We start from the raw sequence: 25,635 nt of genomic DNA on the forward strand, positions 1-25,635 counted from the left end.
ACATTCCACATCCATACCAACCTGTTCCCCAGGGGAGCTACTGATCAGCCCAAGGTGTCACACAGAACCTAAGGAGCCTACTATTATAGGTTTATGCTAAAGACTTCCCTGGAAACATATATGCATTTAATTAGGGTTTAATAATTTCACTTGAAGAGTGCTTTTGATGGTTGAAGTTCCCAGTCAGAGTAAGGCAGACGTTTGGAGAGTGTGGGGACTGGTTTTCATCTCTTGTGGATATTCTTTGCACTGGGTGGTTACAGTGCCCAAGTGTTCTGGGGAAGCCTGTCCTTCACAGGACAATCCATTCCCAGGACCTTCTTAAAAGTGGAGAGACTTTTAATTTCTAAAATTCTCAACCTCAGCAATGTTGGCATTTGGGGCTGTATAATTCTGTTTTGTGGATTGTTGTCTTACATGTCGTGATACACTTAGCAGCATCTCTGACCTCTGCTCATGAGATGCCGATAGCATCCTTTTCCAAGTCGTGACAACTGAAACTGCCTCTAGGTGTTGACACATGTCCTTTTGGAAGGGTTTAAAAGCAAAATCAATTCCCACCCAAACCATTTTGAAAACCAGTGGACTGAAAAAATTAGTGGGATCTGGGAGAAAAGGAGATGTGAGACTGAGCTTAGCCAGTTCAGACTATTCTGAGATCCACATTAACAGAGTTCTCTAAAGAGCTGTGTTCAAGAGAAGGTGGATTTGACTTGGAACATACTCCATGTGTTCTGCATGTGCAGCTAGTATCTGCATGCCAAGGCATATTTTCTCTTACATCGTGTCCCTGGTGCATGGTGGAGGTAGAGCTACTCTCCTTGTTGAAGCTGAGGCCCCTTACCTGCAAGAACTGTATTCCTACAGTGTTTTATTACCTCCTCCCTCCTTTAATGCTAGACACTTAGTAGGCTCTCCATGCACAGTTATCTAATGGACATGACTCTTTCCATATCAAAGTGAGAAAGTCAGTGTGTTGGCAATGCATGCCACTCATGTTTTCCTAGCAAGTCCCTGAAGACCTGCAATTTTTGAGTGAAATAGTAACAAGTGCATCCTGCAGAAAAGATGGGAGCATAGCTGATTGTTTCTTCTATAGAAATATTTAAATGCTTGGGTTGTATGACCTAGCTATCCAACAATGAACCAGGCAGCAGTTGCTGCCAATCAGGGCAGGACTTAATCTGTGTTGTGTGTGCTGGGAATGAGCTGCTCCCTTCGTTCCAGCTACTGTTGTCCAGATAGATACCCCTCACACAGGTTCTCACACCGTGGGTCTTTTCCAAGGCCCAAAGGACACAAAAACAGGAGACCACTTGATGTTAAAAATGAGGCCTACACAACCCCACTAACTAAGGATTCAACTAGCTAAAGCTCAGGACCTCATTGGTATTCATGCTAGTCAAGAGGCATTGGCCAAGAGCTCTTCATATACTGCAGAAACTCAAATGCCTAATTAGCCACTCTTCCAAAACTCTTGTCAGTGATTGAAATAATCTGTGACAGAATGAGAGCACATTTTGATACTTAAAAACTGTAACTATTTTTTGGTGAGGTCCTAGGAGCCATTCCTTTCTTTTTCCAAGGTCAGACAATAGTGAATTTCTGGTTCAAACAAGCAGCAAGATGCAGTGGAGTTTGGGGGGTGGGGCGGTGTGCACTCCCTCAGTTGTGAACTGTTGACGGTATACTGGGGCTAGACAAGTGATTTTGATTTTTGTATAGATTGGTAGAAACGATTACCTTTTTCATAAATGAGAAAAAGTTCTTCAATGAGGTCTTTAAAAATGTTTCTGTTAGTGTCCCAGAGTTAAATCTAATAGTGGGGTCCATCCCAGCACAATCGTACATGCATGGAATAAGATGCAGTCCACCTCAATCCCCAGTACTCCCTCCCACTCTCTCCCTCTCCCTCCCTCTTTCTCCCCCTCCCCAACTTCACTTCACCACTCCCTCCTTCATTCATCCACTCCACTTTCTCTGAATTGATGCTTTGTAGGTGGAATTCACTGTGGTAGATTTATAAATCTACCACATAATTTGGTCAATTTCATTTCAGTTCCCTCCTCTTCCTCTCTCTCCTCATTTCCCCTTAATCTCTTCCTCTACTCTATTGATCTTCCTTCTATTATAATGGGGTCTCCCCCTTTTCCTCCTATTTTGCCCTAGCTTCTGTGTATGAGAAAATATTCAACCCTTAACTTTCTGAGTGTGGCTTATTTCTCTTAGCATGATGTTCTCCAGTTCTGTTCTTTTACTGACAAATGCCATGATTTCATTCACTTGGCTATTGTGAATCATGTAGCTATAAACATTGATGTGGCTGTATCCCTATAGTATGCTGATTTTAGTTCTTCTGGATAAATACTGAAGAATCAGATAGCTGGGTTAAGTGGTGATTCCATGACTAGTCTTTTGAGGCATCTCCATACTGCTTTCCAAAATGGCTGCACCAATTTGCAGTTCCACCAACAGTGTGTGAGTCTACCTTTTTCTCCCCATCCTCACCAGCATTTGTTACCTATTATTTTTATTCTTTATAATTGCCATTCTGACTAGAGTGAGATGAAATCTCAGTGTCGTTCTGATTTGCATTTCCCTGATGAGTTTGAACAGAGAACTAAGGAGGACCAAAATGAAGTTTCGTTTTGGGAAAACCCCAGTCACTTCTGATTATCCCTTCCATAGTTAAAAGCTCAAATTAATGTTAATTTTCAATAAAATCTTCTCTTGTTGGTCAAATCATTTAATTTGGCATCCAGAGATCAAGAATAAAAGCAACTCAAAATAAAATAATTAAACATTTCCCCACAGTTTTTAAGTGTAAAGGAAGTTCTGTAATTAAGAGATAAAATCAGAATAAACTAAATGAATTTAAAACTGCTCCCTTTATTCACATGGGCTTTCATAATTTTAAGCATGTTTTCAGATTATATTGATGTAAATTTACACCTAGACATGTTTCCAGGAAGGAGGTTTCTTCCAGATGTTTTTTGGGGTCCCTAAAACATCTCTGTTGTCTGCTTTCAGAAAAGACATCTGTGCTGGTGTCAATCGCCCCTGTGAGACCCTGGGTCTGTCCCATCTGTCAGGAATGTGCCAGCCGCACCGCAGCTGTAACATCAATGAGGACTCCGGACTCCCTCTGGCTTTCACAATCGCTCATGAGCTGGGACACAGGTAAAGGAAGGGCCAAGGAAGTTGAGATGTGCTTGCTGTGTTCATGCAGCAGGATCAGTAGAAGGAATGAAAAGTACCTTAAACTGGATGTTGGGAGACGTGGCTGTTGTGTGGTTTGAGGCTCAACCTGCTATTCCTCCACTTCTCCATCTGTAAGGTGGGAAAAGAGCACACCTCACAAACTCCTCCGTCTTCTCTGCCCTGACCGCTTGTACCCATGTATTACCAAGACCACCGCAGCTCTCTGACTTAGAATGGGGTGAGAGGAGACAAGGAGACCAGTTACTGCTGAATTAACTCAGTTGTTTAATTAAGGAATAACCTCTGATTTGTTCTTAGAAAATGGTAATATTAATATCACTTAAAAAGTCACAAGCCTGATGTTTTTGAGTCCTTACTGCATGCTACTGTGCTTTTCATTGTGTCATTGAATCTTCTCAAACAACTTATGAAGTAGATACTGTTGCTAACTATTGTTAACCTCCTTTGACTTTACATGTATTAAAGGAAAACATGAAATAAATAAGAAATTGAAACAACTTGGAAAGAACATTAAGTGAGCTTCAGTTAACAGGATACCAAAATTGTTGCAAAATATAAATGTGTGAATTTGATTTGGTGAATCTCTTGAAGACAGGTTTCAGAATGTTTGAGTGGAGGTATAATGAGGATTCTGAATGAGCCAAATATCAAAGTTTCCACGGGGGAAGATCTTAGCTTATTTATTTAAAACTTCATTTTTAACTTGTAGACAGTAACTGTTCTACTTCAGCCAAACATCATAGGAGGAGGAAACAAAAAACAAAACCCCCAAAACAGCCCTGTGGCCTCCTGCCTCTGCGAGCTAGCAAAGCCTGTGTGGGGAGCCAAGACATCCATCCATGCCAGGCTATAATGAAGTTCTCAGCACTGCTACTTGGGTATTTAAAAAGTCACGTAAGGCACAGGGACGCTCATCCTTGCAGGGCAGCAATGAGCACTCCGCCCTCTTGTGTCAGTGCGGTGGTTGTGGGTACCGGAAATCCCACTCGCTCCCCGTCAGGGGCACAAGTCAGTAGTGACACCCCTGATAACACAGCTATCCAAAGAGCTTTTGTGGGAAGCCTGAGTTTGTACTTTCAGTATAAAACCTATAAAGAAGAAGAATCAAATGGACTTTGTGGAACCTAAAAAATGCAATCATCAAAATAAAAAGCTCAGTGAATGTGCTCAAAAGCAGAGTAGAGGGGACACAGAAAGGAATCAGTGAACTGGGAAACAAAGGAATAAAAATTGTGTGATCCAAACAAAGAGAAAAAGACTACAAGAAATTAAGTTCAAAGTCAGAGCAGAACTTCAGAGACCCATGAGATTAGAACAAAATGTCTTATATGTGTGTCAACAGAGTCTGATAGAGAGGACAGAGAATGGGATTGAAAAAGTACCTACAGAACACATGACTGACAACTCCCCAAATTTGATGAGACACACACCTGTAGATTTAAAAAGCTGCGAAAAGTCCCAAATGGGTTAAAACTAAAGAAAATCCACACCGCCAGTCATAATTAAACTTTGAAATCGGAATACAAGAAATCTTGAAAGCAGTCGGAAATGTTTATGCAGCTGTAGGAGGACACACAACTGGAATGACAATAGGTGCCCCTCCACAGACGATGGAGACTCAGAGGAGGTGGCACAATATTTTTCAAATGCTGAAAGAAAAGACCTGTCATCAACTGAGAATTGAAAACCTAGCAAAGCTTCACTTTATGAAGCTAGTATTACTCTGATACCAATATCAGACAAAGACAATAAGAGGAGAAAACTAAAAAATCATATCCTTCATGAATATGAGTGCAAAAATTTTTTAAATATTAGCAAGTATAATTTAGCAATATATATTTTTAAAAAATGATATGGACACAATGATTGAGAGGAATTTATGTCAAGGGTATAGGCTGGCTCAATATTTGACAATCAGTGTAATCTGCCATAGTAACAGGCTAAAGAAGACATATTCATTTCTCAGTAATGAAATTTAGAGAGTTCAGAAGGTTTTTGTTGTTGTTGTTGTTTTGTTTTTTTTTTGTTTTTGTTTTTGTTTTTTTTAATGCTCAATGCCTAAGAGCTTTCTTTGGTCTTAAGATTTCTAAGCCAGTGATCTCTCCTCCTTCCTCCCGATTTTGTGATTTTAGTTCTGTACCCTTATCTTAATGATGTTATTTTTTTCTGGTCTTTTTCTTTTTTTTTTTTTTTTTTTTTTTTTTTTTTACATTAAACCATTCCAATGGCTTTTAAAAATATATAGGTAGAGTATTTTAAAAAGAAATGACATGATCACAACTGATGTAGAAAAAGCACTTGACAAAAATCGGTACCTGTTTATTATTTTAAAACCTCTCAGAAATAAAAATAAACTTTCTTAACTTGATAAAGAATATCTCCAAAAGATTTACAACTTGCTGATACTTAATAGTGAAAAGACTGAATATATTCCCTAGATCAGAAACAAGGCAAGTATGCCATTCTCATCACTTCTTAATCTACATAGTACTAAAAGTTTCAGCCAGTGCAATTAGACAAGAAAAGGAAACAAAAGGCATACAGATCAGAAAGGAAGTAATAAAACTCTCCCTGCTTGAAGAGAACATTATCTTATGTTTGGAAAACTCCATGGAACACACACACACATACAACCTACAAAAAGGAGAATAAGTGAGTTCACTAAGCTCACAGGATGCGATATAAATACATAAAATCATTTGTATTTCTGCATATTAGCAATGAACAGATGGACACTGAAATGGGACTGAATTAGAACAAATCATATCCCATGCTTTTATAATTATGTCAAAAGGAATCCTATTGGTACCATGGCAGAGAAGATTCAAAAGAATATGAAGATGGCTCCTGGTGCAGTTGTATGTATAGAAAGTAAAATCAGAGGAGATGTAACTATAAGACCGAGGATGGTGATTCAACCCAAAGCATGAATTATTGCCGAAGCTGCACCAATAGAGATTGGTGAAGGTAACCTGATAGAAGAACAGGCCCTCATCATAAATGCTCATCCAGATAATATCACCTCTGACACTGAAGATCCAGAACCCAAACCTATGATCATTGACACCTGTCTCGTCCCATGAGTACAATGAAGACTCGGCTCTCAGATGGAGCTTTAAGGTCTTTATTTTTATGGGAGAGCTCTGAGCCGAGTGCCTGGTTCTTCTTTCTCCGCCGCCATCTTCTTCTTCTTCTCGCTGGCAGCTCTCTCTCTTCGCCGTGGAAAGTACGCAGCTTTATAGGATGTAACAGCCAATCACCGAACGGGTCAGGCGTTTGGCTCGTGGACATTTAATGGTGGGTAATGAGGACATGTACTAATCACGAGCTAAGGACGGACGTGGAAGAGATCAGTCAGCCAATAGAAAGCACTTCCTTAGAGTTGTTTTTCTTTGTGGTTGGGATTCTCGGCGCCATGTTAGGGCGAGGCCAGCTACCACTGTGGGCCCTACAGGGCAGCGGCCTCCAACAGACACCAACAATGTGTTTGAAGTTAGCTGTTATTCCTGTGCCATGAAAATGGGGGATAATAATGTCATTGAATCAAACGGCATATGTAGGCAGAAATGTAATGTTGACAAGTGGTTGCATCATTGGGGCTTGTTGCAACCTAAATACTTTTGAAGTCATCCCTGAGAATACAGTGATCTATGGTGCAGACTGTCTTTATTAGATGCAAACTGAGTGACCACAGCCCCAGACAGTACAGTTGGATTTCTTGATGAAAATCTTGCCAAATTATCACCACCTAAAGAAGACTATGAAAGGAAGCTCGACTCCAGTTAAGAACTGAGAATAGTGTATATCAAGATAACGTCCCCTCTTTGACTACTGTCTTTTGAAAGGGACACAGTGTCTGTACATTCTTAGCAGCTCACATAATAATATGTGTTGACTTTGATAAAACTGACAGAGGAAAGTAATGGATTTCCATTGTAACTCTCCATTATAATTTATATAAAATGTATTATTTTCCTATGCCTTTGCTCCTATCTGATAATTTACAGATTCATTTTTTTCTTTTGTTACATAAAATGTTAGCCACAAATTGATTATGCAAAAGACTACAGAAATGACATGTGGTTATGTATTTACATTCTAGCATATACTAAACTAAATAAAACTGCTGGTGACAGAAAAAAATGAATCCTATTGTTATGTATATGACTAAAAAAACCCAATAAAAGCCCTAAAAAAATTCAATGCCTTCTACAATCACTCAAAATTTGATTTTGGACTTTTTAGGTTTCTAGAACTGTGAAGAAATGAAATTCTGTTATTGTACGTCACCAAGTTTGTGATAATTTTTTTGGTAACCTTAGGATACTAATATGTCATACATTCAACAAGAGACTAGTAGCTATACAAACAACTTTCAAAACTCAATTGTAAAAAAATACAATTAGAAAATGTGCAAAAGACTTCAATAAACATTTCACCAAAAGAATGCACAGATGGCAAATATGTTTAGTACATGAAGCAATGTTGAACATCATGAGCTATCAGGGAAATAAAAATTAAAACCACAATGATATAACACTACACACCTACAAGAATGACTAAAATAATATGGTATAACAAATCCCAATATTAAGTATAACTATAATATACTAGTATTACAAAGACAGAAAAAAAGAATGACAAAAAAATTAGTTATGACATCAAATGTCAGCAAAGATGCAAAGAAAGTGGATCATACCTCCATTGTTGGAGAGAAGATAAAATGGTACAAGCACAATAGAAAACAATTTGGCAGCTTTTCTAAAACTAAACCCACAATTGCCATATGACCCAGCAATTATACTACTGTCTTTTATCTAGGAGAAGTGAAGATTTATTTTCATATAATAATTTATACATGAATGTTTGTGGAAGCTTAATCATAATAACCAAAACGAGGAAACAACCCAGGATGTTTTAACCCATCAGGGTAAATGGTTGAGAAAACTGTGATGGGTACACATCATGGGACACAAGAGAAAGGAAGGAACTACTAATACATGCAACAACCTTGGTACCTTTTCAAAGAATGATGGTCAGTGAAAAATTACCATCACCAAAGTTGACCTACTGTACAATTCCATTTATAAAGCATTATAGAAACAAGAAAGTTATAGAAATAGAAAACATTTTGGGATTTGAGGGAGGGGAGAGTATGTACAGCTATAAAGTGCAACATGAGGATTATGTGGTGAGAAAACGTTCAGTTTCTTGAGTGTATCACGATCAGTATCCTAATTGTGTTATTGTACTACAGTTTTGCAAAATGTTCCTATGGGGGGAAAGGGGCAAAAACATGCAATTATTTCTGTATTATTTCTCACAACTGCATCTCAGTTTGCAGTTATTCCAAACTAAGATTTTTTAAAAGGTAATTTAAAAAAAATGGCATTGGACCATGTGCAGATGACCTAAAACATTCTTTTAAATGGCAAAAACAGAAAAAATGGGGCTGGAGTTGTAGCTCTGTAGTAGTGTGTTTGCCTTGCCCGTGTGAGGCACTAGATTCAATCCTCAGGACCACATAAATAAATAAAATAAAGGTATTGTATCCATCCACAACTAAAAATATTATAAAAAAAAAAAAAGAAAAAATGAAGGAAGGAAGGAAAACAAATGTTTAGAGTTTCTACCAAGTAAGAAAAACTAATAGAAGATGCATAAGCTTGATTTAGAACACTGGAATAAATGTTTTAGTAAGACCCAAACCAAAGGACTGAAGACTTCAGGAGTTTTCTGAGAAGCTTTTGCATGTGGGAAAAGATGCTTCTGAGTATTTAGCTCTTTTTTGGCCATATACTTCTAATTAGCTCTGCACCAAACTGAGAAATACTGGGAAAAATCAATGAAATGATCTGAGACAGCCCAGAGAAAGAAGATGTAATGCACTAATATCCTAAGAAGACACTCATTGGAATTTACTAGCAAAGATACCTCACTGTTTCTTGGAAACTTGTTTGTTTCATCACTGATTATATGTAATGCAAAAGAGAAATCAAACTAACTCACCTAAGTATGTGTAGGTGAATGCTTTCACTTATTTTGAGAGGAAATTTAAAAATCCATTTGTGACAGCCCAAGGTGATGTTAGTCATCCATCTCTAAGGCTTCATGCCACCTTTGTTAGTTCCTAAGTGAATTACCGAAACAGAAAATAGAATTCCAGAAGGAAATTTAAAACCTATCTGAGACATTGAAAAACAAACTATTTCTACTGAAGAGCAGTTTCTGAATTAGCCACGTGGCTCTCACAAGTGTGTAGTTGAGGTAAAGCCATGCATACAACATTCCCTGTACTTCTGTGTTCAGAATTAGCTATACCTCTCCAACTTCAAAGTCTGACTTTTAAATAGCTCCTCCTATACAAAAGAGTTTTCTCTGGGTTATTATCACCTTGGAGAAACCATGACTTTTCTCCCTGTTTAATGCCTGCTTGCTTGATATTTTGTGCTTTGTGTCAGCTTCGGCATCCAGCATGATGGGAAAGAAAATGACTGTGAGCCTGTGGGCAGGCACCCGTACATCATGTCCCATCAGCTCCAGTATGATCCCACTCCACTGACGTGGTCCAAATGCAGCAAGGAGTATATCACCCGCTTCTTGGAGTAAGTGACGGTACATCTTATAACAGCCTCACTTGGGTTTCTTGAAATTGGAAGTTGCATTGACTTTTACACAGAGGAGCTGATGCCAGGGAGAGACTTGGTTCCATCCCCCAGGCCACAGGATCAGGGCAGCACCACAGGGGTGGATTCCTCCTTTGCTTTCTGACCCTGAGATTTAGGTGGGTTCTGCCCTGTAGCCACAGCCAAGTGAGCATCCTGCACTGCCTGGCTGCTCCCACTCTAAGTTGGTTTCTTATGATGTGACTGAGAATTAAGTTTGGGGAACAACCAGCACCAGGAGTGTTTAGCCAAACCTTCTTGGAGGTAAGATAATGACTTTACAATTTTCCCACTGCTTTTATTTCCTAGAAAACAACTAGACTTATGGTATGGGGTATGATTTGCATTTCCTTTAAGTCCCTTCTTAGGCCCAGAGGGTTCTCTGGCATGTAAAAATAAACTGTCTTGAAGGACAAAGAGTGAACTAGAAGAATGAAAGTTTTTATTGAATGAAACACTGAAGCGAATATCATAAATAATTGCTCTCATTTCTATTAACTTGTTTGCAGCCGAGGCTGGGGTTTCTGTCTTGATGACATTCCCAAAAAGAAAGGCTTGAAGTCCAAGGTCATTGCCCCTGGAGTGATCTATGATGTCCATCACCAATGCCAGCTCCAGTATGGCCCCAATGCTACCTTCTGCCAGGAAGTTGAAGTAAGCATTGGGTATCTTGGTGCTCTTAGTGGATACGTACAGAGCTTGAGCTCTCTAGCACACTGGAAAAAGGGCCAGGGAAATACTTGGAAATTGGAGGATCCAGAAACAGAAGGTTTATATTTATGGCAAGGTATAAATATGCTTATATTCATAAAAAACAGAAGATTTAAATTTGGGGTCATTTATATTCTTCGATCCTGCCTCTTTGGAATTCTGGAATCTACAATTTTTTGCAACCAGATGGTGGTTGAGACAGTTCCTTGAGGATTTTCAGGATTCACAGTGATTCATGCCTGTCAACCCCATAGCAACCAGCACAATACCTAAAGTTGTCCAAGGTAGGAATATGATTCATCTCCAATTCATTCTTCTCCTTTATTTTCAATATCCAAATGATAAGTCAAGCCTTGACATCACACCCTCTGAATAGTTCTTGATTACCCCAGCTACTGTCTTGATTCAATCTCTCATTATCTTTCCTTGCTATTTTAACTCTTATCTAGTATCTCTGCTATTCAAATTGTTGCTCTGGTTGCTTTAAAAATACACAAATATAGCCAGACATGGTGTTACATGCTTATAATCCCAGCAATTTGAGAGACTGAGGCAGGAGGATTGAAAGTTGGAGGCCATCCTGGGCAACTTAGCAAGGCTGTGTCTCAGAATAAGAAATGAAAATGTTGATTATGGTAGAACACACCTGGTTTCAATCCCCAGTACCACAAAATAATAATAACAGGGATTAATTATTTTAAAACCCACAAATATAACCATGACTTTACTTGGTTCTGAGAACCCCACAGACCACAGGATAAAATCCTACCTCATTGTGTGGCACTATTCTATGATTTGGATCCTGCCTACTTCTGGAACTCAACTCTTAATGCAAAAGTCTAGCTATTGACATGCAGATGACAAGACGACAGTTCTCACTGAATCCTTGCCAGGTGCTATGCTATATTTTGAATGAGATGAAAAAGACAAACCCTCAACAATTAATAAGACAAAGTCTCTGTCTTCAAGGAGCTCATGGAGGCAAAGGAAATCACAAAAATGTCAACATAGTGAAATAAATGCAAAAAGAGACATTGAAAGAACTTAGAGGAGGAAGTAAGAAACCACTTAAAACAAGCAAAACTTAACAGAGAAGGTAAAGTTGGTGCAAAACACCCTCACCCTTTCTTCTAACTGGTTACCAAGTGACTCCAGTTGTAAATATCTCTAAAATCCATCTGTGCCTAGTTGACTATAGTGGTTACCTTATTGGTCTCCTTCCTAAAACCAATTACCCCACCCTCTGTTTTCCTCCACCCACCCAAATGCAGCCAAAGCAACTTTATAAATGGAAATTCAATTGTGTTCCCCTCTGATTAAAGTAGGTCACAGATTCCCCATTCCCTTACAGTAAAGTTTAATTCTCTAAAATGACTTTAAAATATGCTCAGGATCATATTCTCTAATTACCTGGACTTACTCTTAAAATATTGTTTTAACCTTCTATACTTTAAACCAATAAATACTCTGATTATGTGTTTATTAGACTTCATCACTAATCTTTCGTATTTTAGAAATTATCCTTATTTGCCATCTTTTTACATGTTTATCTTCTAAATTGCTAGTTTTCTCTTCAGATATGTCTTCTATTAAACTGTCCATTTGTATTTTAATCTCATTTATTATATTTTTTACATCTAACAGTCTATGGCTATTTTTCTAAATTTTTTGTCATTTTTATGCTATCTTATTCCTGATTTAGCTCTTTAATGTGACCTTTTATTGCTTTAAGCATTTATCACTCATTTATTTCATAATTTATGCTGGATAATTCCAGTGGTCTGGGTCTTATGTTAGTCTGTATAGGTAGGGCTTCTTCCTACTCTTAGTTATATGTTATCTCCTTCTGTGATTTTTACTTTTATTATAAGATCTTGGTTATAAAACTTCATATTGGGGTTTTCTTCAGACCTTATATGATTGGCACATTCTAAGAGAATTGACCATTGCTGAGTCAACTTAAAATAAATTATTGATTTTTGTTTTGTTTTGTTTTGTTTTGACTATGTGGGCAGCATGAGGACTAGTGTGGATTTAAGCTCTCAGGGGTAACAATTTACCACACCAAAAGTTGAAAGTCAAAGCAGGCACGTTTTCTGACTGTGTACCAAGATAATTTTAGTTCACCCTTTCACTTAAGAACCAATCTTTTGGGGTTCTGGCTTTATATGGAGGTGTCCAATAAGATATATATTGAATATACATCTCTAATAATAACTATCTCCAACTTCCAACCCTGCGTCTACTCTAAGTATTGCCTGCCGTATTAAAGTGCCTAGTAAACCTACGATCTAGATTACTTGCTTTCTATAGCTAAATTAACACTTCTGGTACATTTTTAGCCTTAGTTTCTTGCCAACTGAAGGATGCACTTAAAATATTTAGAACAGTTTATCTACAGTTTTAGAAGTTTTATAGAGGTAAGAATTTTCAGGTGTCTGTTGCGTACTGAGAAAACATCACTCCATCTCCTTCTGGTCAAGTCCTCCTTTACACTCCACGTTCATTCACACTGAACTGCCTCCATTCCTTGAAAGTGCTGGGTTCTCCTCTACTTCCAGAACTTTGCACATTGTGATATCTCTGCTTTATCACTCTTACTTGCCATCTAGGTTTCAGTTTAAACCATTTGGGAATCATATCCTATTATTTGACAAAGTCTTTTTGTAGATTGTATTGCAGTTTCTTGTTTACTTATCTAGACCCTTCTCCACTATGAGCTTTCTGAGGAAATTTTTGTTCACTCAGCAGTGCCTGGCACGTAGTAGCAACTCAAAAGGTAAATGAATAAAGACCTCATATCCCTGCATATTGCAGCTAATAATAATTTCCTTTATTAAAAGACCTGAAATACAAAATGTAGCAGCATCCATCTTTATTATAAATTTTCATTTTGAAACAGTTTAAACTCCAAAGAAATTGCAAAACTGGACAGAGTTTCTGTGTATCTTTCACCCAACATATCATCTTTTATAAAAGCATAATAAATTTACAAGTAAGAAAAGAAATCCTCAGGGAGGGAAAAAACCTAGAAGTGAAGAGAGGCAATAAATTACCGATAAATTTTCATATTTTAGTTGTAAGTAGGAATGATAAAATAAATACATAAAAGAACAATTGTGTTTAAAAGATACATTTAAAGCAGATATGAAGAAAAAATGTAACTTTTAGAAGTGAAAACACAGTTATTGTTTTAAAAATTCAACAATAGGATTAAACAGCAGACTTGATACAATTGAAGAGAAAATCAGTTCACTGATATTCAAAGCTGAGAAGATTACTTCCCCTTCTGCTTGAGTGTTTCTCAGAGGCAAGTGGTCAGAGAGGAAAGTTCTTCAAATTTCAAATACAATAAAATTAAGAGAGAAAAAATGGAGATGAAGTTTACACAAGAAGGGCAGGATAGGAAACTTTATCAACAGCATCTGTGGATTACAGGAGGAGAAGCAAAAGCAGGATAGGTGAAAACTGAGAATTTTCTAAAATTGTTTAAAGTCTGAAATCTAATGTTGAAAAAAACTATTCAATGTAGATTACAAAAGTGAATAGAATGAGAGGAGATGGGAAGATAGAAAAAAACCTAAAAGGTAGATAGAGAAGTAGCTGAACCATTTTAGATAACACATAAGCCACCTATCCATCTTTTGTCATTCTTTCAAGAGTAGAAATGACAGAGAACATGCAGGTTCCTCCCTAAAAGCTAAATCAAACTGATTATTTTTGGGTAATAAGTAAACAAACTGAAGGGTTCTGAGTGGGATAGTTTCCATTTCTTTCAGTGAGTGGCTCAAGTTATAACCACTCCAGCTACCAATACTTGGATTTGCCTGTAATGGAAGAGATCATCAGTTACTCCGCCCAAGGTAGAGTGCTAGATATTGTCCCAAACATATAGAAGAATAGTCTCAACTCTTAAGAAATGGGCTTTACCTCTCATTTCCATATTGCCTAGTGGGGTCTGCAGACCATGATAAAGACTAAGTACAGTTTGGACTGAGACTCTAATGGTTGCTTTCATTAATTCTTATCCACAAGCAACAGTGGCATTTATTGTGAGCGTGTGTATTTTGCCACAATTATGGAAATGCTGTTGTGCAGATTTTGAAAATATCAAAAAAGTTCCATCTCACATTTGTTTTCCAGAATGTTTGTCAGACACTGTGGTGCTCCGTAAAAGGCTTTTGTCGTTCTAAACTGGATGCTGCTGCAGATGGGACAAGATGTGGTGAGAAGAAGGTGATGTGTGAGGCTGAGGAAGGAAGGTGGGAAGGCGGGGGGCATTGAGTTCTTGGAAGGAGCTGGGGAGAAGACCCTGGAGGGGTGAGGCTCTCTTTGGAGAACAGTGAGTGGAGGTCACATAGATCAGCCAGGGGAAAGGATTCTGTCCCATCTTTCCCTGATAAACCTCTGTGGAGTTTGGTCAACATCATCTGCTGGCTTATTATCAACCATTCTTCATTTTCACATTTCCCCCCTCCAAACGGAAGATTGGAAAGGACATGCCAGTGGATTTTTCTTTCCAAAAAATGTCAGATTTGGTCAACTTATAATCATCTTTCACATTACCTGACATGGCTGCTTTTCCTGAAGTTCTGCCCACTTTACTAAGCAGGAAGGTCATATACATACAGGAACTTGGAAAACATTTGATACCCTTCAGGCTGCCTGAGAATAGGGTAATCTCTGCTACTCAAGCCAACCACTTGGGTCTAATATGGGCTTAGGGCTTAGGAGTTTAGTGGGTACCTTCATGCAGCTTGAGTGTGACCCATCACTGAGATAATGGAACCTGATCAAAATGCACAGTGACCAGAAAGAATGAGGAAAAAAGAGTCCAACAGATAGAATATGTCCCAATCCTCCAAAAATGTGGCCATTACTAACAACCAAGCTGCATTTCCTTTCGTTTTAATTTTTATGTGTTCATTCTCCTAAACTGATTGTTGTGCAAAGATTGCCTTGAAGAGGGAGAGAGTAGATATTTTCTGAGTCACTTGAAAGGTTAGAACTGCAAACAATGGCTAGAGTGCAGCAGCTTTTTTTAACCCTTGATTTAAGAAAGTACTTCCTAACAACTTGTGTTTTGGGTAATGAAGTAAACTTTCATGTTCGAGAGAGTCTTGCTGCAGGTATAAATACCCACAGAAGCTGTAACAAAGTGCTACCTGTAGTGCCAATCATGAACTGTTAGGGCCTGCACCAGAAAGTAAATCAATTCAACAACTATGTCACTAGCATACTGATTGACATGCTTTTCATGGTAATTTCTCCATAGAGGAAGTGGTTTGTTGGTTTACATTCTTGCATGCAATCTGCCAAGCAGTCTTTGAGTAGCACTCTTGCATTGACTGTGAAAAGGCACCTTTCCATTCCTGAAACTGATTTTAAAACGCAAGACTCTGGGAAAACTCATAAGCCTTTCTTCATTTGCTCTGAAGTGTGACTGTAAGAAGCCTACTTGCTCTGGGAGGATTGGGTGTAGACTTCTAGGGTTCTGGGCTCAACTTGCTGAGGTCCTTCCTGACACGTGCATCTCCTGCTCTTTCCTTTGCAGTGGTGCATGGCTGGCAAGTGCATCACAGTGGGGAAGAAACCAGAGAGCATCCCTGGAGGCTGGGGTCGCTGGTCACCCTGGTCCCACTGTTCCAGAACCTGTGGGGCTGGAGCCCAGAGTGCAGAAAGGCTCTGCAACAACCCTGAGTAAGCCTGGCCAGATCCCCCTCCTTCTCTGCCTTCCACAAGTACTGGATGCCAGTCTGGAATGGCATGACTTCAGTGACTCCAAGCCTCCCCAGGGAAATAAATGGGTTTTCAAAGACAAAAGGGGCCTGAAGAGTCACAAGGAGTGAAAAGAGAGTGATTCTGTTTTGGTTTGGCAGTTGATTCTCAATAACACTTAGATAAGTAAGCTAACTCTGTCATTTGGAGAAATAAAGCAAATTTCTTTTCAAGGCACAATTTGTGAGGCAGCCTCTAGGAGATTATGCAATTAAATCCTTCTAGATAACTCCACTCTATGAGCAAGAGATTAGATTAATGACAGAATTGTAGCTTTCTTTCAATCATAATGAATGTGCAGTTTTATTAAAATGTTATTTTTCTCTTAGATAAGTAATAAAATAGGTGAGCACATTGGCGAACATTATTTTATAAAAAAAATAAACTTTATAGTTTCATAGTAGCCTGTTAAGTATTCCATAGAAATTCTTTCACCAGCCATTTTCTATTTGTAATCAAATTGCTTCATTTCTCTTGCGTTAAACTCCAGGCCTCGCCCTCCCTCCCTCCTTCCACAGCAGCAGCCTGACACCTCACCTTCTTGTCCCTCATCTTGTCCATCTGCACTAGGGTCCAGTTACCCTGCTTGAGGGTAATGAGTGCTGGATATTGTTCCACACATAAGGATACCAATCTCAGCATTGAGAAATGGGTGTATCTCTCATTTCTGTATTGCCTAGAATGGTTGCAGACCATTGTTCATGAATGAGGACAAAAACTAAGTATGTGCAAGGAACAGATTAAGTCACTTTCAGAAAAGTGGGGAGAGTGATGTAGAAAATCCCATGAACATTGAGAAGGAGCTAAATACAGCAGAGTCTCATAAGAATGGTAACCACAGCAGGAACTTGATGAGTCTTCCAGGCCTCTGTCCTGCAGACTGCATGGTCAACCTGTACAGGACCATGGATAAGAGCATGGGCTATGGATTAAGTCAAACAAAGGTCCAAATCTTGACTCTGCCACTATACTGGACACTCTGGGAAGATTTCCAAGTTTTATGCACCTTTATCATGGTTTCATCTGGACTGCCTTTTCCTGAGAATATTCTCCAGAAACACCCCTTTCATTAAAACCCCCATCACACTTATAGTCAGGTATACATAGTTGCTACCTTAAATTATCTAACTTTATAGACAGGTTTTTTTTTTAACAAAATCGTATATTTCCAGGAAGCGTAGAACATGACTCAACCCTCTTTCCTGCCCTCTCATCCCCAAGCATGGTGTTGAGTACATGGGAGCATAAACATACTGATTGGTTATTATTCACAGTAACTGAAAAATGCTTTCATTTACTGACTTCTTACTCTGTGATAGAGTAGCTCTATTTGAGCCCCTTTCTGTGTATTGTCTCACTCAGTCTTTTCAACTTGTGAGATAAAAAGTTTCATGCTCATTTCACACACACACACACACACACACACACACACACACACACACACAAAACAGGTTCAGATAAATAAAATAACTTGTTCAGATTCATCTAACTACTAAAAGGTGAAGACAGATTCCAGCTCCTGTTTTGCTACACTACAAAAGTAGTCACAACTTCTCATTCAGAGACGGCAAACTGGAGGCAGGAAGGTATATGTGGATCACCTCAGCCTTCTGGAAGGATACATGTTTCCTCTACTTCTCTGGAAGCAATTCCACGATACTCCCTTCTTCTCTTTTGAGTGATCCTGATGGGGGGATTGACATGCTCTTGAGTGTAGAGAAAAGGAAATTTAAAATTTGGGAATGTATTCTAAAGTAAAATGAATGCATCTATTTACTAAATGCTTATTAAAAACATAACTATACACAAGGTACTATTTGAATACCTTATAGAACATAGAACTTGGATTTGGTAAAAAAAAAAAAAAAAAGAAAACACTATCTTTAAAGTACATACATGAGCTGTTGTTGAAGAGAGGAGACAGAGATTACTTCTGGTTGGAATCCAGGAAGGTTTCATGATAGAGGTGAATTTAATTGGTCCCTAAAGCATGGGAAGGAGGTAAACATGGAAAGACTTAAGAGAAAGGAATTCTATCCAGAGGCACAGGGAAAAAATAATAAATAAGGTAGCTGGTACCATTGGAGCAGTATACAAAAGAAGGAGAATGTGGGAAATAAAGTTGTTCAAGGGAGTTAAGACAGGTTCACAAGGGCCTGGAGAATCAAGCTCAAAAGATTGGACTTGATTCTGAGGTTATTAGGTGCCATTGACTGTTTTTTAACAGGAAGTCGGGATAATTAAAATGGTGTAAATTTTTTTCCAGATAGTAGTGTGTATAGTGGATTGATTGAGAAGAAAGTGAGGAAAGGGAAGGTGTAAGTGGAGATGAGAGTCCAGCTTGTTTGGTAACTGTGGGGTTGAGGAGGAGGAAACAAATACAATCGATGAAAATAGAAAAAAAAATTGATTGACTATTGTCCATGGAAGGCAAAGGATGAATGATTCTGAACTCTGACCACTGTTGACTCCCTAAATAGAGAAGGAACAGATTTTGGAAAGAAAAATGATGTATCCTTTTGCTGCATGTTTTCATTTGGGGGTACACTGGTGAAAAAGACCCACAAACTATTTCAAATCAGGCAGCTATATACTTAGCACTGAAATTCTGTTGAGCAACCCACACACACACAACTTGTAAAATTGGAAGGATTTTAAAAGGTGGGTTTTAGGGCAGAAAGAGACACAGTTTGTCCAGGAATGAGCACGGTCAGATGGCAGGGGAAGTTTTAAAGGATAATATTGACCTTTTGGGAAATTAAAAGAACAGCTTGACTGTTCACTTGTAGACCAAAGTTTGGAGGAAAATACTGCACTGGAGAAAGAAAACGATATCGCTTGTGCAACGTCCACCCCTGTCGCCCAGATGCACCAACATTTCGGCAGATGCAATGCAGTGAATTTGACACCGTTCCCTACAAGAATGAATTCTACCATTGGTTTCCAGTTTTTAATTCAGGTAAGGGACTGTAACAGCGTATCTCAAGTCTTGGGTCACATTTGTGTTTCAGGGTTTCTGTGATGTCCTCTAAGTTGAACAAAGAGATATGTACCATCAGGAGTTTGTGTTTTAGAAGATGGAAACACTGGCCTGGTGAAGTTGTCAGTAAATGGTGGAGGCTCAATATGTCCAGTTCTGCTCTGTGGGAGATGAACAAGACGATTGTCAAACACAGTGATGCACTTCAAAGCAGCTGAGGTGCCACTGAGCTCCCACATGGAGCACATGGGCATTCAGCTACTAATGGCTCATTGACAGGCATGTGAAACTGACTGTGGTTTCAGTAGAAATTTAGAACAGAAGGTCATTGTAGGTTTGGAGTAATTTTGAAGAAGGCTCCCAAGGAAATAGTTGATGATTCTTAGCATGAGTAATCTTTCTACTGAAAGAAGAGAAAGGGAAGGCATTCAAAATAGAGTCACTCCGAGTGGGAAGAAACTAGCACAAAGAAAGGCAAGATAGCAGAAATGACTTCATTAGAAATGAGAGAGAGCCAGCCCTGGGCCAGGAACCAGTACTTCATAGGCACAGAACAGTATGAGACAAGTCAAAAGTAAAAGTGAAGGTCTAAAGGATGCGCACCAGGGAATAGGGACCTAACCGAGAACTTAACAGCAGTGTTTGCAAAACTTCCTGTGAGAACCATTGCACACTTTCCAGAAAATGAAGAAGAATCGATGTTTTCTAGCTGTAGACTGTCATCAGAAGGCATCTTATCAGTGCTCTTTGTTGTGATTTGAGTGGGAAATAAAACAAGAAAGGCTTTCTGAGTCTAAGGAGATTTGAGGCAAGGTGGTAAAAATTACCTAATCAAAATTTTTTATAATTTTTTAAGTTCCTGAAAGTCTAGTGTGATAAGACACACGAGTCATGGGCTGGAGAATAACACCTTTGGGCTTTTTAGAATAACAATGTTGTCAATAACTTTGGAAGATTGTGGGTCTTTGCCTATTGTGGGTCGCCCAAATATCCTGATGCCTATTGGTTGTCAAGGTCACAGCTAGTCCTTGTCCCCAATTGTTTAACATCATTCGTATTTTATGGCAGTTGGCATTTGGTTACTGGTGCAGTGAGGTTCCTAATCCAGGCATCTGAATACAGGAAAATTCATGTGTGTATTCACATGAATTTTATACTAATGATGCTTTCAGTTGGTACTATCGATACGTGTATCTTGCACATTCTCTATTTCGTTGAGTCAAAGTAGAGCATTTGGATCAGTGGTCTTAAGGACCCTGAATAAGTAGTCTTCCATGACTAAAATAGGTAGCCTCCCTTGTGGTATAACAGGTCCTTATTTTGGGTCCCTCCCTGTCACAGCTGTAAGGTTGAACTTGTGTGATGTTCACTCCTCAAGTATAACTGGACTTAGAAAGAAAAGATTGGATTCAGCTTTGCTTTTTGTTTATTTACAAGTGTTTTCCACGTGCCTACCTTTTTGTCTAGTATAGCTGTAGGAATGAGAGCCAGCCCTGGGCCTAAGCAATGATAGTTACAAGGATAGACATCAATTTCATTCACTTTGGATTGATTGATTGATTTAATTTGCTATCTGCTGAGTTCACTGCCAATCTGGGGTATAAACAACCATCCTCTATCCTGGCAATTTTCTTGCAGCTCCAGTGCTATTAGTTGGATACAGTGACTTGCCTACTAACTTGAGTACCTACCATTTGACCGACACCTATGAAATGCATCAAAACTCTTCCTTAACTAAACACATATTTTTATCCTCCTTAGCAAGTTTGATATTTTGCTTCTAATGCTCACTTCTTAAGACCACTATTCGAAAGTGTTGAGCCATCCTGTTTCAGCAGAATTGAAAATACAACCTTCGATTGATTGAGTTCATTCAGTTATCTGAGCCTCCTTTGAAAGGATTAATTACACAGTGTGAGGGTGAGAGTTTACCAGTAAATTGATTTTAGTGCTTTCACTTTGCTGAATTATAATGGACATGAAATCTCTTGAAAACTAGAGGGATAAAAAAAAAAAAAAATCAAACCACCTCATAACCCAGACAAAAGGATGTGTCTTGTTGCAGCAGGTAAACAGAGTGAGACAACAAAAATATTCAAAGCTATAGAAATGCTCCAATCTGTGAGGTTGATATCTGAGACAGAATCTCTGATGCCCATGATGGTCACTGAGAATTACTTGCCACCCTTAGCTCCTTCTGCAGAACCCTGTGTCACAGACCAACCTAATAATACCTGCAGAGTTTCCTCACCGTGAAAGATAGAGGCCAGAGAAGGAGGAGTCTTGGGAAGCAGGGCTTAAGGCTCAACTTACAACATGCTTACGTAGCCCAGAACCTTGACTTTTCAATGCCTTTTTCAAGCATAAGTTTCTCTCTGGCCTTAGGCACAGCTGTGCTTTCCGGGAGTCAGCCATGGGCCTATGTCCTGTTGTTAACACAAAGGTGATTTGCTGGATAGCGCTGAGACTCTGTAGGCCACTGCACTTATTTTCAATAGACATTTGTGCTTCTTATGCGCAGCATACATTTTTAAACCTGTTTAACCTTAAAGGAGGGAGGTACTAGGCCCATGCTGGAGGAACAGTTAAGGAATGGACACTCTTCATGAAGATATGTCATCATTATCACAGGGAAAGAAGACTACTCCAGTTTTCTTGTTTCCAGGCTACAACATGTTTAAAAGGAATACATGTGTCTTATAAAAATGCAGTTGTACATAATAGAATGAAATAAAAATGAATTCTTACTGTCGCACTATATTGCACCAGAGGTTACTATTAACATGAGGTTTTTGTTTGTACAAGAATAAAACCTTCTTTGAGGATCCTGCATCTTTCTTGCCTCTCTGAGCAAGATCATAGCACTAGATTTGCATCACACTTTCAGGGCCCACAGGGCATTCCATTAATGATTTGTCCACTTGTCTCCAGATAAGCATTTCATTGTCACCACCAAAGTCCTTGACTTCTATCATTAAGGTTAGGGTCCATTTTTTGACTGCCTGAGTTGATAATCTCTCAAGATGTAAAAAAATCTCTTTGCTGCTTGATCCAGAATTTTCTCCATATTACTGTTGATCATTGTCACATCAGTTAATTCATAAAGATGGACTAAGAGCCTCTTCTGGGAGTAATGTTCTGCTAGTAATCACTGGGAGAGATGAACAGTAACAGTCACATACCTTCCAACAGTCCCTTGTGCAGTGTAGACAGTTGGAAGTCTTGGGCAAGGTTAAATAGTTGGGGTTGGATTTGAATCTCCCTGGATCTAAATCTAACACTCTCCGGAGAATTTCTGTGCTTCTTTCTGCCTCTCCTGAGCTTTCAAGTCCTCATCATGTGTATTATGACTCTCCCTTCTCAGACTGTGCTGTCTGGTAGTAGCTAATCAATGCTCAAATGACTTGAGCATCCTTGAGGACATTATGGTTTGACTGAGGAGTCTGTAAAATCAAATGCTTGGACTCATAGACCAGAGAGGACACAGTAGTTATTGTACAACTGAAACATCTTTGAATGAGGTCCATATCATAGTAAAAGAAAGTTATGGAATCATCTTCTATCAGAGCAAGATCTAGAATTTTTTGTGCTAAACTAGCAGGTTACCAGTTATTTAGAAGATTGTAAAACAAAATATAAATTGAGTGCCGAATTGACTAATAATGACATATGGAGTAATCTGAAGGGAAAGAGAGTATTTCAGGAAGTTGTTTTGTTTTTGTTTGGGTTGGAGTAAGAATTGAGCCAGGGTTGTGAGTCTTTTGACTATTTGAGAAGACTGGAAAGACAGAAGCACAGAACACCAAGGCTACCTTTAGAATTCCTCAAGTTAATGATGTGGAGATAAAAACAAAGCTGCCGTTTGTTGAGCACCTACTGTATACAGAACAATGCTGAGTATTTGACATAAATCTCTTTCTTGTTTCTCGCAATTTCCCTCCAAGGCCAATATTATTACCTCCATTTTTTAGATGAGGAAACTAGTCATAGAAAGATTAAGTTACCTTCTCAAAGGAAGCCATGAAGTAAAATGTTTAAATCTGTCTTCTGTAGAAGTAAATACTTCAGTCTAGTACTTTCCCCATGAGAATATTCTGAATTAAAACACAGCCGTCCAATTGTGTGCTACCTAATTTGCTATGTATATTCATGTTGTCATTCAGCATTGCCTAATAATGTGGAGAGTGGTCAGTTTAAAGATCCCATCAAAGACATTTGTTTTTATTAAAGAAAATGTTGTGTCTGTACATTAGGGATTTGTAGTGTGGGATCTGAAACTAAAGCACAATGGTGGTTTAATCTGCCAATCATATTGGGAGAGCTTGGGAAGATTTTAGTATCTCTACAGCTAAATTTTTTCATCTATGAAATTGGTAATAAAACGACTAACTGCACAGGGCAGTTGTGATGGTTAAAATGAGATAACCACTGAAAAGCAAAACAAAATCTGGGAAATAATGTTCAAATAATATATCGGCTATTAATTTAACAAGCCAAATTCCTTTGAATTCACTATACTAACAAGACTAGTCTCTGGATAGTTGTATTCCTTGGAGTGGAGCAAACAGCAATAATTCACAAAGCTAAGAGAAACATAGGAACTTCATTATTCTGGTGTCCCTAGTCCTGATCCTTTCCAGCAGTTTTGAAATGGATAATTTTTAAAACTCTTTCCTGAATCTGAATTCTGAAGCTTGCATCAAAGTCTTAATGAAGTAATTCTTTGGATTCAACATCTGGCCGGATGGTCTCTTTGCTGGGAGAAGTGCTCCCAGGTGACTCCATCTTGGTGTTCCAGTTTGGGCAATGACAGGGTAATCACACTGGCATGAAAGGAGTGCTCCAGTTTATCCTCAGTCTTCTGACCCTTTCCCTTGGCACTTTGTCCAGTGATCTCTTCAACTCATTTTGACCAAACCCACCTTCTCAGACAACTTACCACTACACGTGACATAGAACAGGTTGACATTCATTATTTGTTTTTTACTTTCTCTTTCAAGCTCTTACACATGTGTAACCTCGAGTTCATCCAGAGTCTCAGTGTTCAGAGATTTTGCTTTTAGTTGTTTGTATAACTTTTACAGTTTTGTTTCCTGGGGGAAGGACATTGAGCTACAAGGCTAACCTAATCTTTCTCTCACTCTAGCACGTCCTTGTGAGCTCTACTGCCGACCCATAGATGGCCAGTTTTCCGAGAGAATGCTGGATGCTGTCATCGATGGTACCCCTTGCTTTGAAGGTGGCAACAGCAGAAATGTCTGTATTAATGGCATATGTAAGGTATTGGGTATGTTTCCTTAATCTACAACTTTACAAAATCATGATCTCTTAAATCCAGAAAGTCAGATATTGTAAGCGTATGCTTTCTTGGCATTTATACATGGCCTAGTTTTTATATATGGTCGGAGACACAAGAAGGCAGACTTCCTGGTGTTCATTACTGTTAAGTTTTGACCCGAGTGGATTTTTTCCCTCCTGCTCTCTCCCTTTTATTTCTTGATTTGTTGATCTTCACTAGGGTGCTATTTTAAGTTTTGAGCAGAGTCAAGTGGAAGAACCAAATTAAAAGAGGAATTATTAGGAAAAGGCAGCGTGGGTTATTTTAGGAGCAATAAATTTGAGAAAAAGCGAAATTAATAATAGTTTGTGTAGTGCTTTTCACAAAGCATATTAACATTTAAATCTCAATTTATTGTCAACCTGAGCTTCTTGGAGAGATCATATAATGTGCAGTTATAATCCAGGTTTTTGATCCTATGCAATTTTTCCACACTGACATCATAAATCAACTCCATCTTTTTTATAAATTCTTTAGATATGATTTGTTAGTGATTTTGAGTATAAAACCATTAAAGGATTCCTTGTCATTGCTTGCAATTTGTTTTGGCTAAATAAAGAAACAAATAAAGAATAAAGAAACAAATCTCATGATCCAATGCTCAAATGTAAATCTCCATTTAAGAGTTGTTTTCTATTTGATTAAAAGACCAGTAACCTAATTAACTGTTAATAAATGGTTTAACACTGGATTTCTAGACTAGGAACTCAACACCATCATTTTATTAGTTGTGCAACCCAGTATATCTTTCTAAAACTCAGTTTTCTATGACAAAATCGGGCTCCTTCTTAGTAGGAGTTGTCAAAAAGGTCAAATAAGCTTATATAGGTTAAGCCCTTAATAGAAGACCTGGCATACGGTAAACTCAATACATTTTGTTTTTTGCAAAAAATTATCATAATTTTTTCCACTGGACAAAATAGCCCCTGTGGGAAGCTCTT

The 25,635-nt window shown here is 38.5% G+C and overlaps 1 protein-coding gene and 1 pseudogene across 2 annotated transcripts in view; both read left to right on the plus strand.

Annotated features, from left to right (window-relative positions):
• Positions 1 to 25,635, plus strand: part of ADAMTS12 (ADAM metallopeptidase with thrombospondin type 1 motif 12) — a 329,970-nt gene that overhangs the window by 205,987 nt on the left and 98,348 nt on the right. Inside the window, exons 7-13 of the mRNA XM_079144478.1 lie at positions 3,031 to 3,180; positions 9,684 to 9,827; positions 10,397 to 10,541; positions 14,742 to 14,834; positions 16,153 to 16,298; positions 19,166 to 19,335; positions 24,503 to 24,636. Coding sequence (XP_079000604.1) covers positions 3,031 to 3,180; positions 9,684 to 9,827; positions 10,397 to 10,541; positions 14,742 to 14,834; positions 16,153 to 16,298; positions 19,166 to 19,335; positions 24,503 to 24,636 — 982 coding nt within the window. The remainder of the gene's footprint in view (positions 1 to 3,030; positions 3,181 to 9,683; positions 9,828 to 10,396; positions 10,542 to 14,741; positions 14,835 to 16,152; positions 16,299 to 19,165; positions 19,336 to 24,502; positions 24,637 to 25,635) is intronic.
• LOC306663889 (dynactin subunit 6-like) lies at positions 6,033 to 7,015 on the plus strand (annotated as a pseudogene). Its single transcript has 2 exons — positions 6,033 to 6,291; positions 6,695 to 7,015. The product of its transcript is annotated as a dynactin subunit 6-like (transcript).

Source organism: Sciurus vulgaris (assembly GCF_902686455.1).
Source record: "Sciurus vulgaris genome assembly, chromosome: 6".
In the NCBI taxonomy this organism is placed as follows: domain Eukaryota; kingdom Metazoa; phylum Chordata; class Mammalia; order Rodentia; family Sciuridae; genus Sciurus; species Sciurus vulgaris.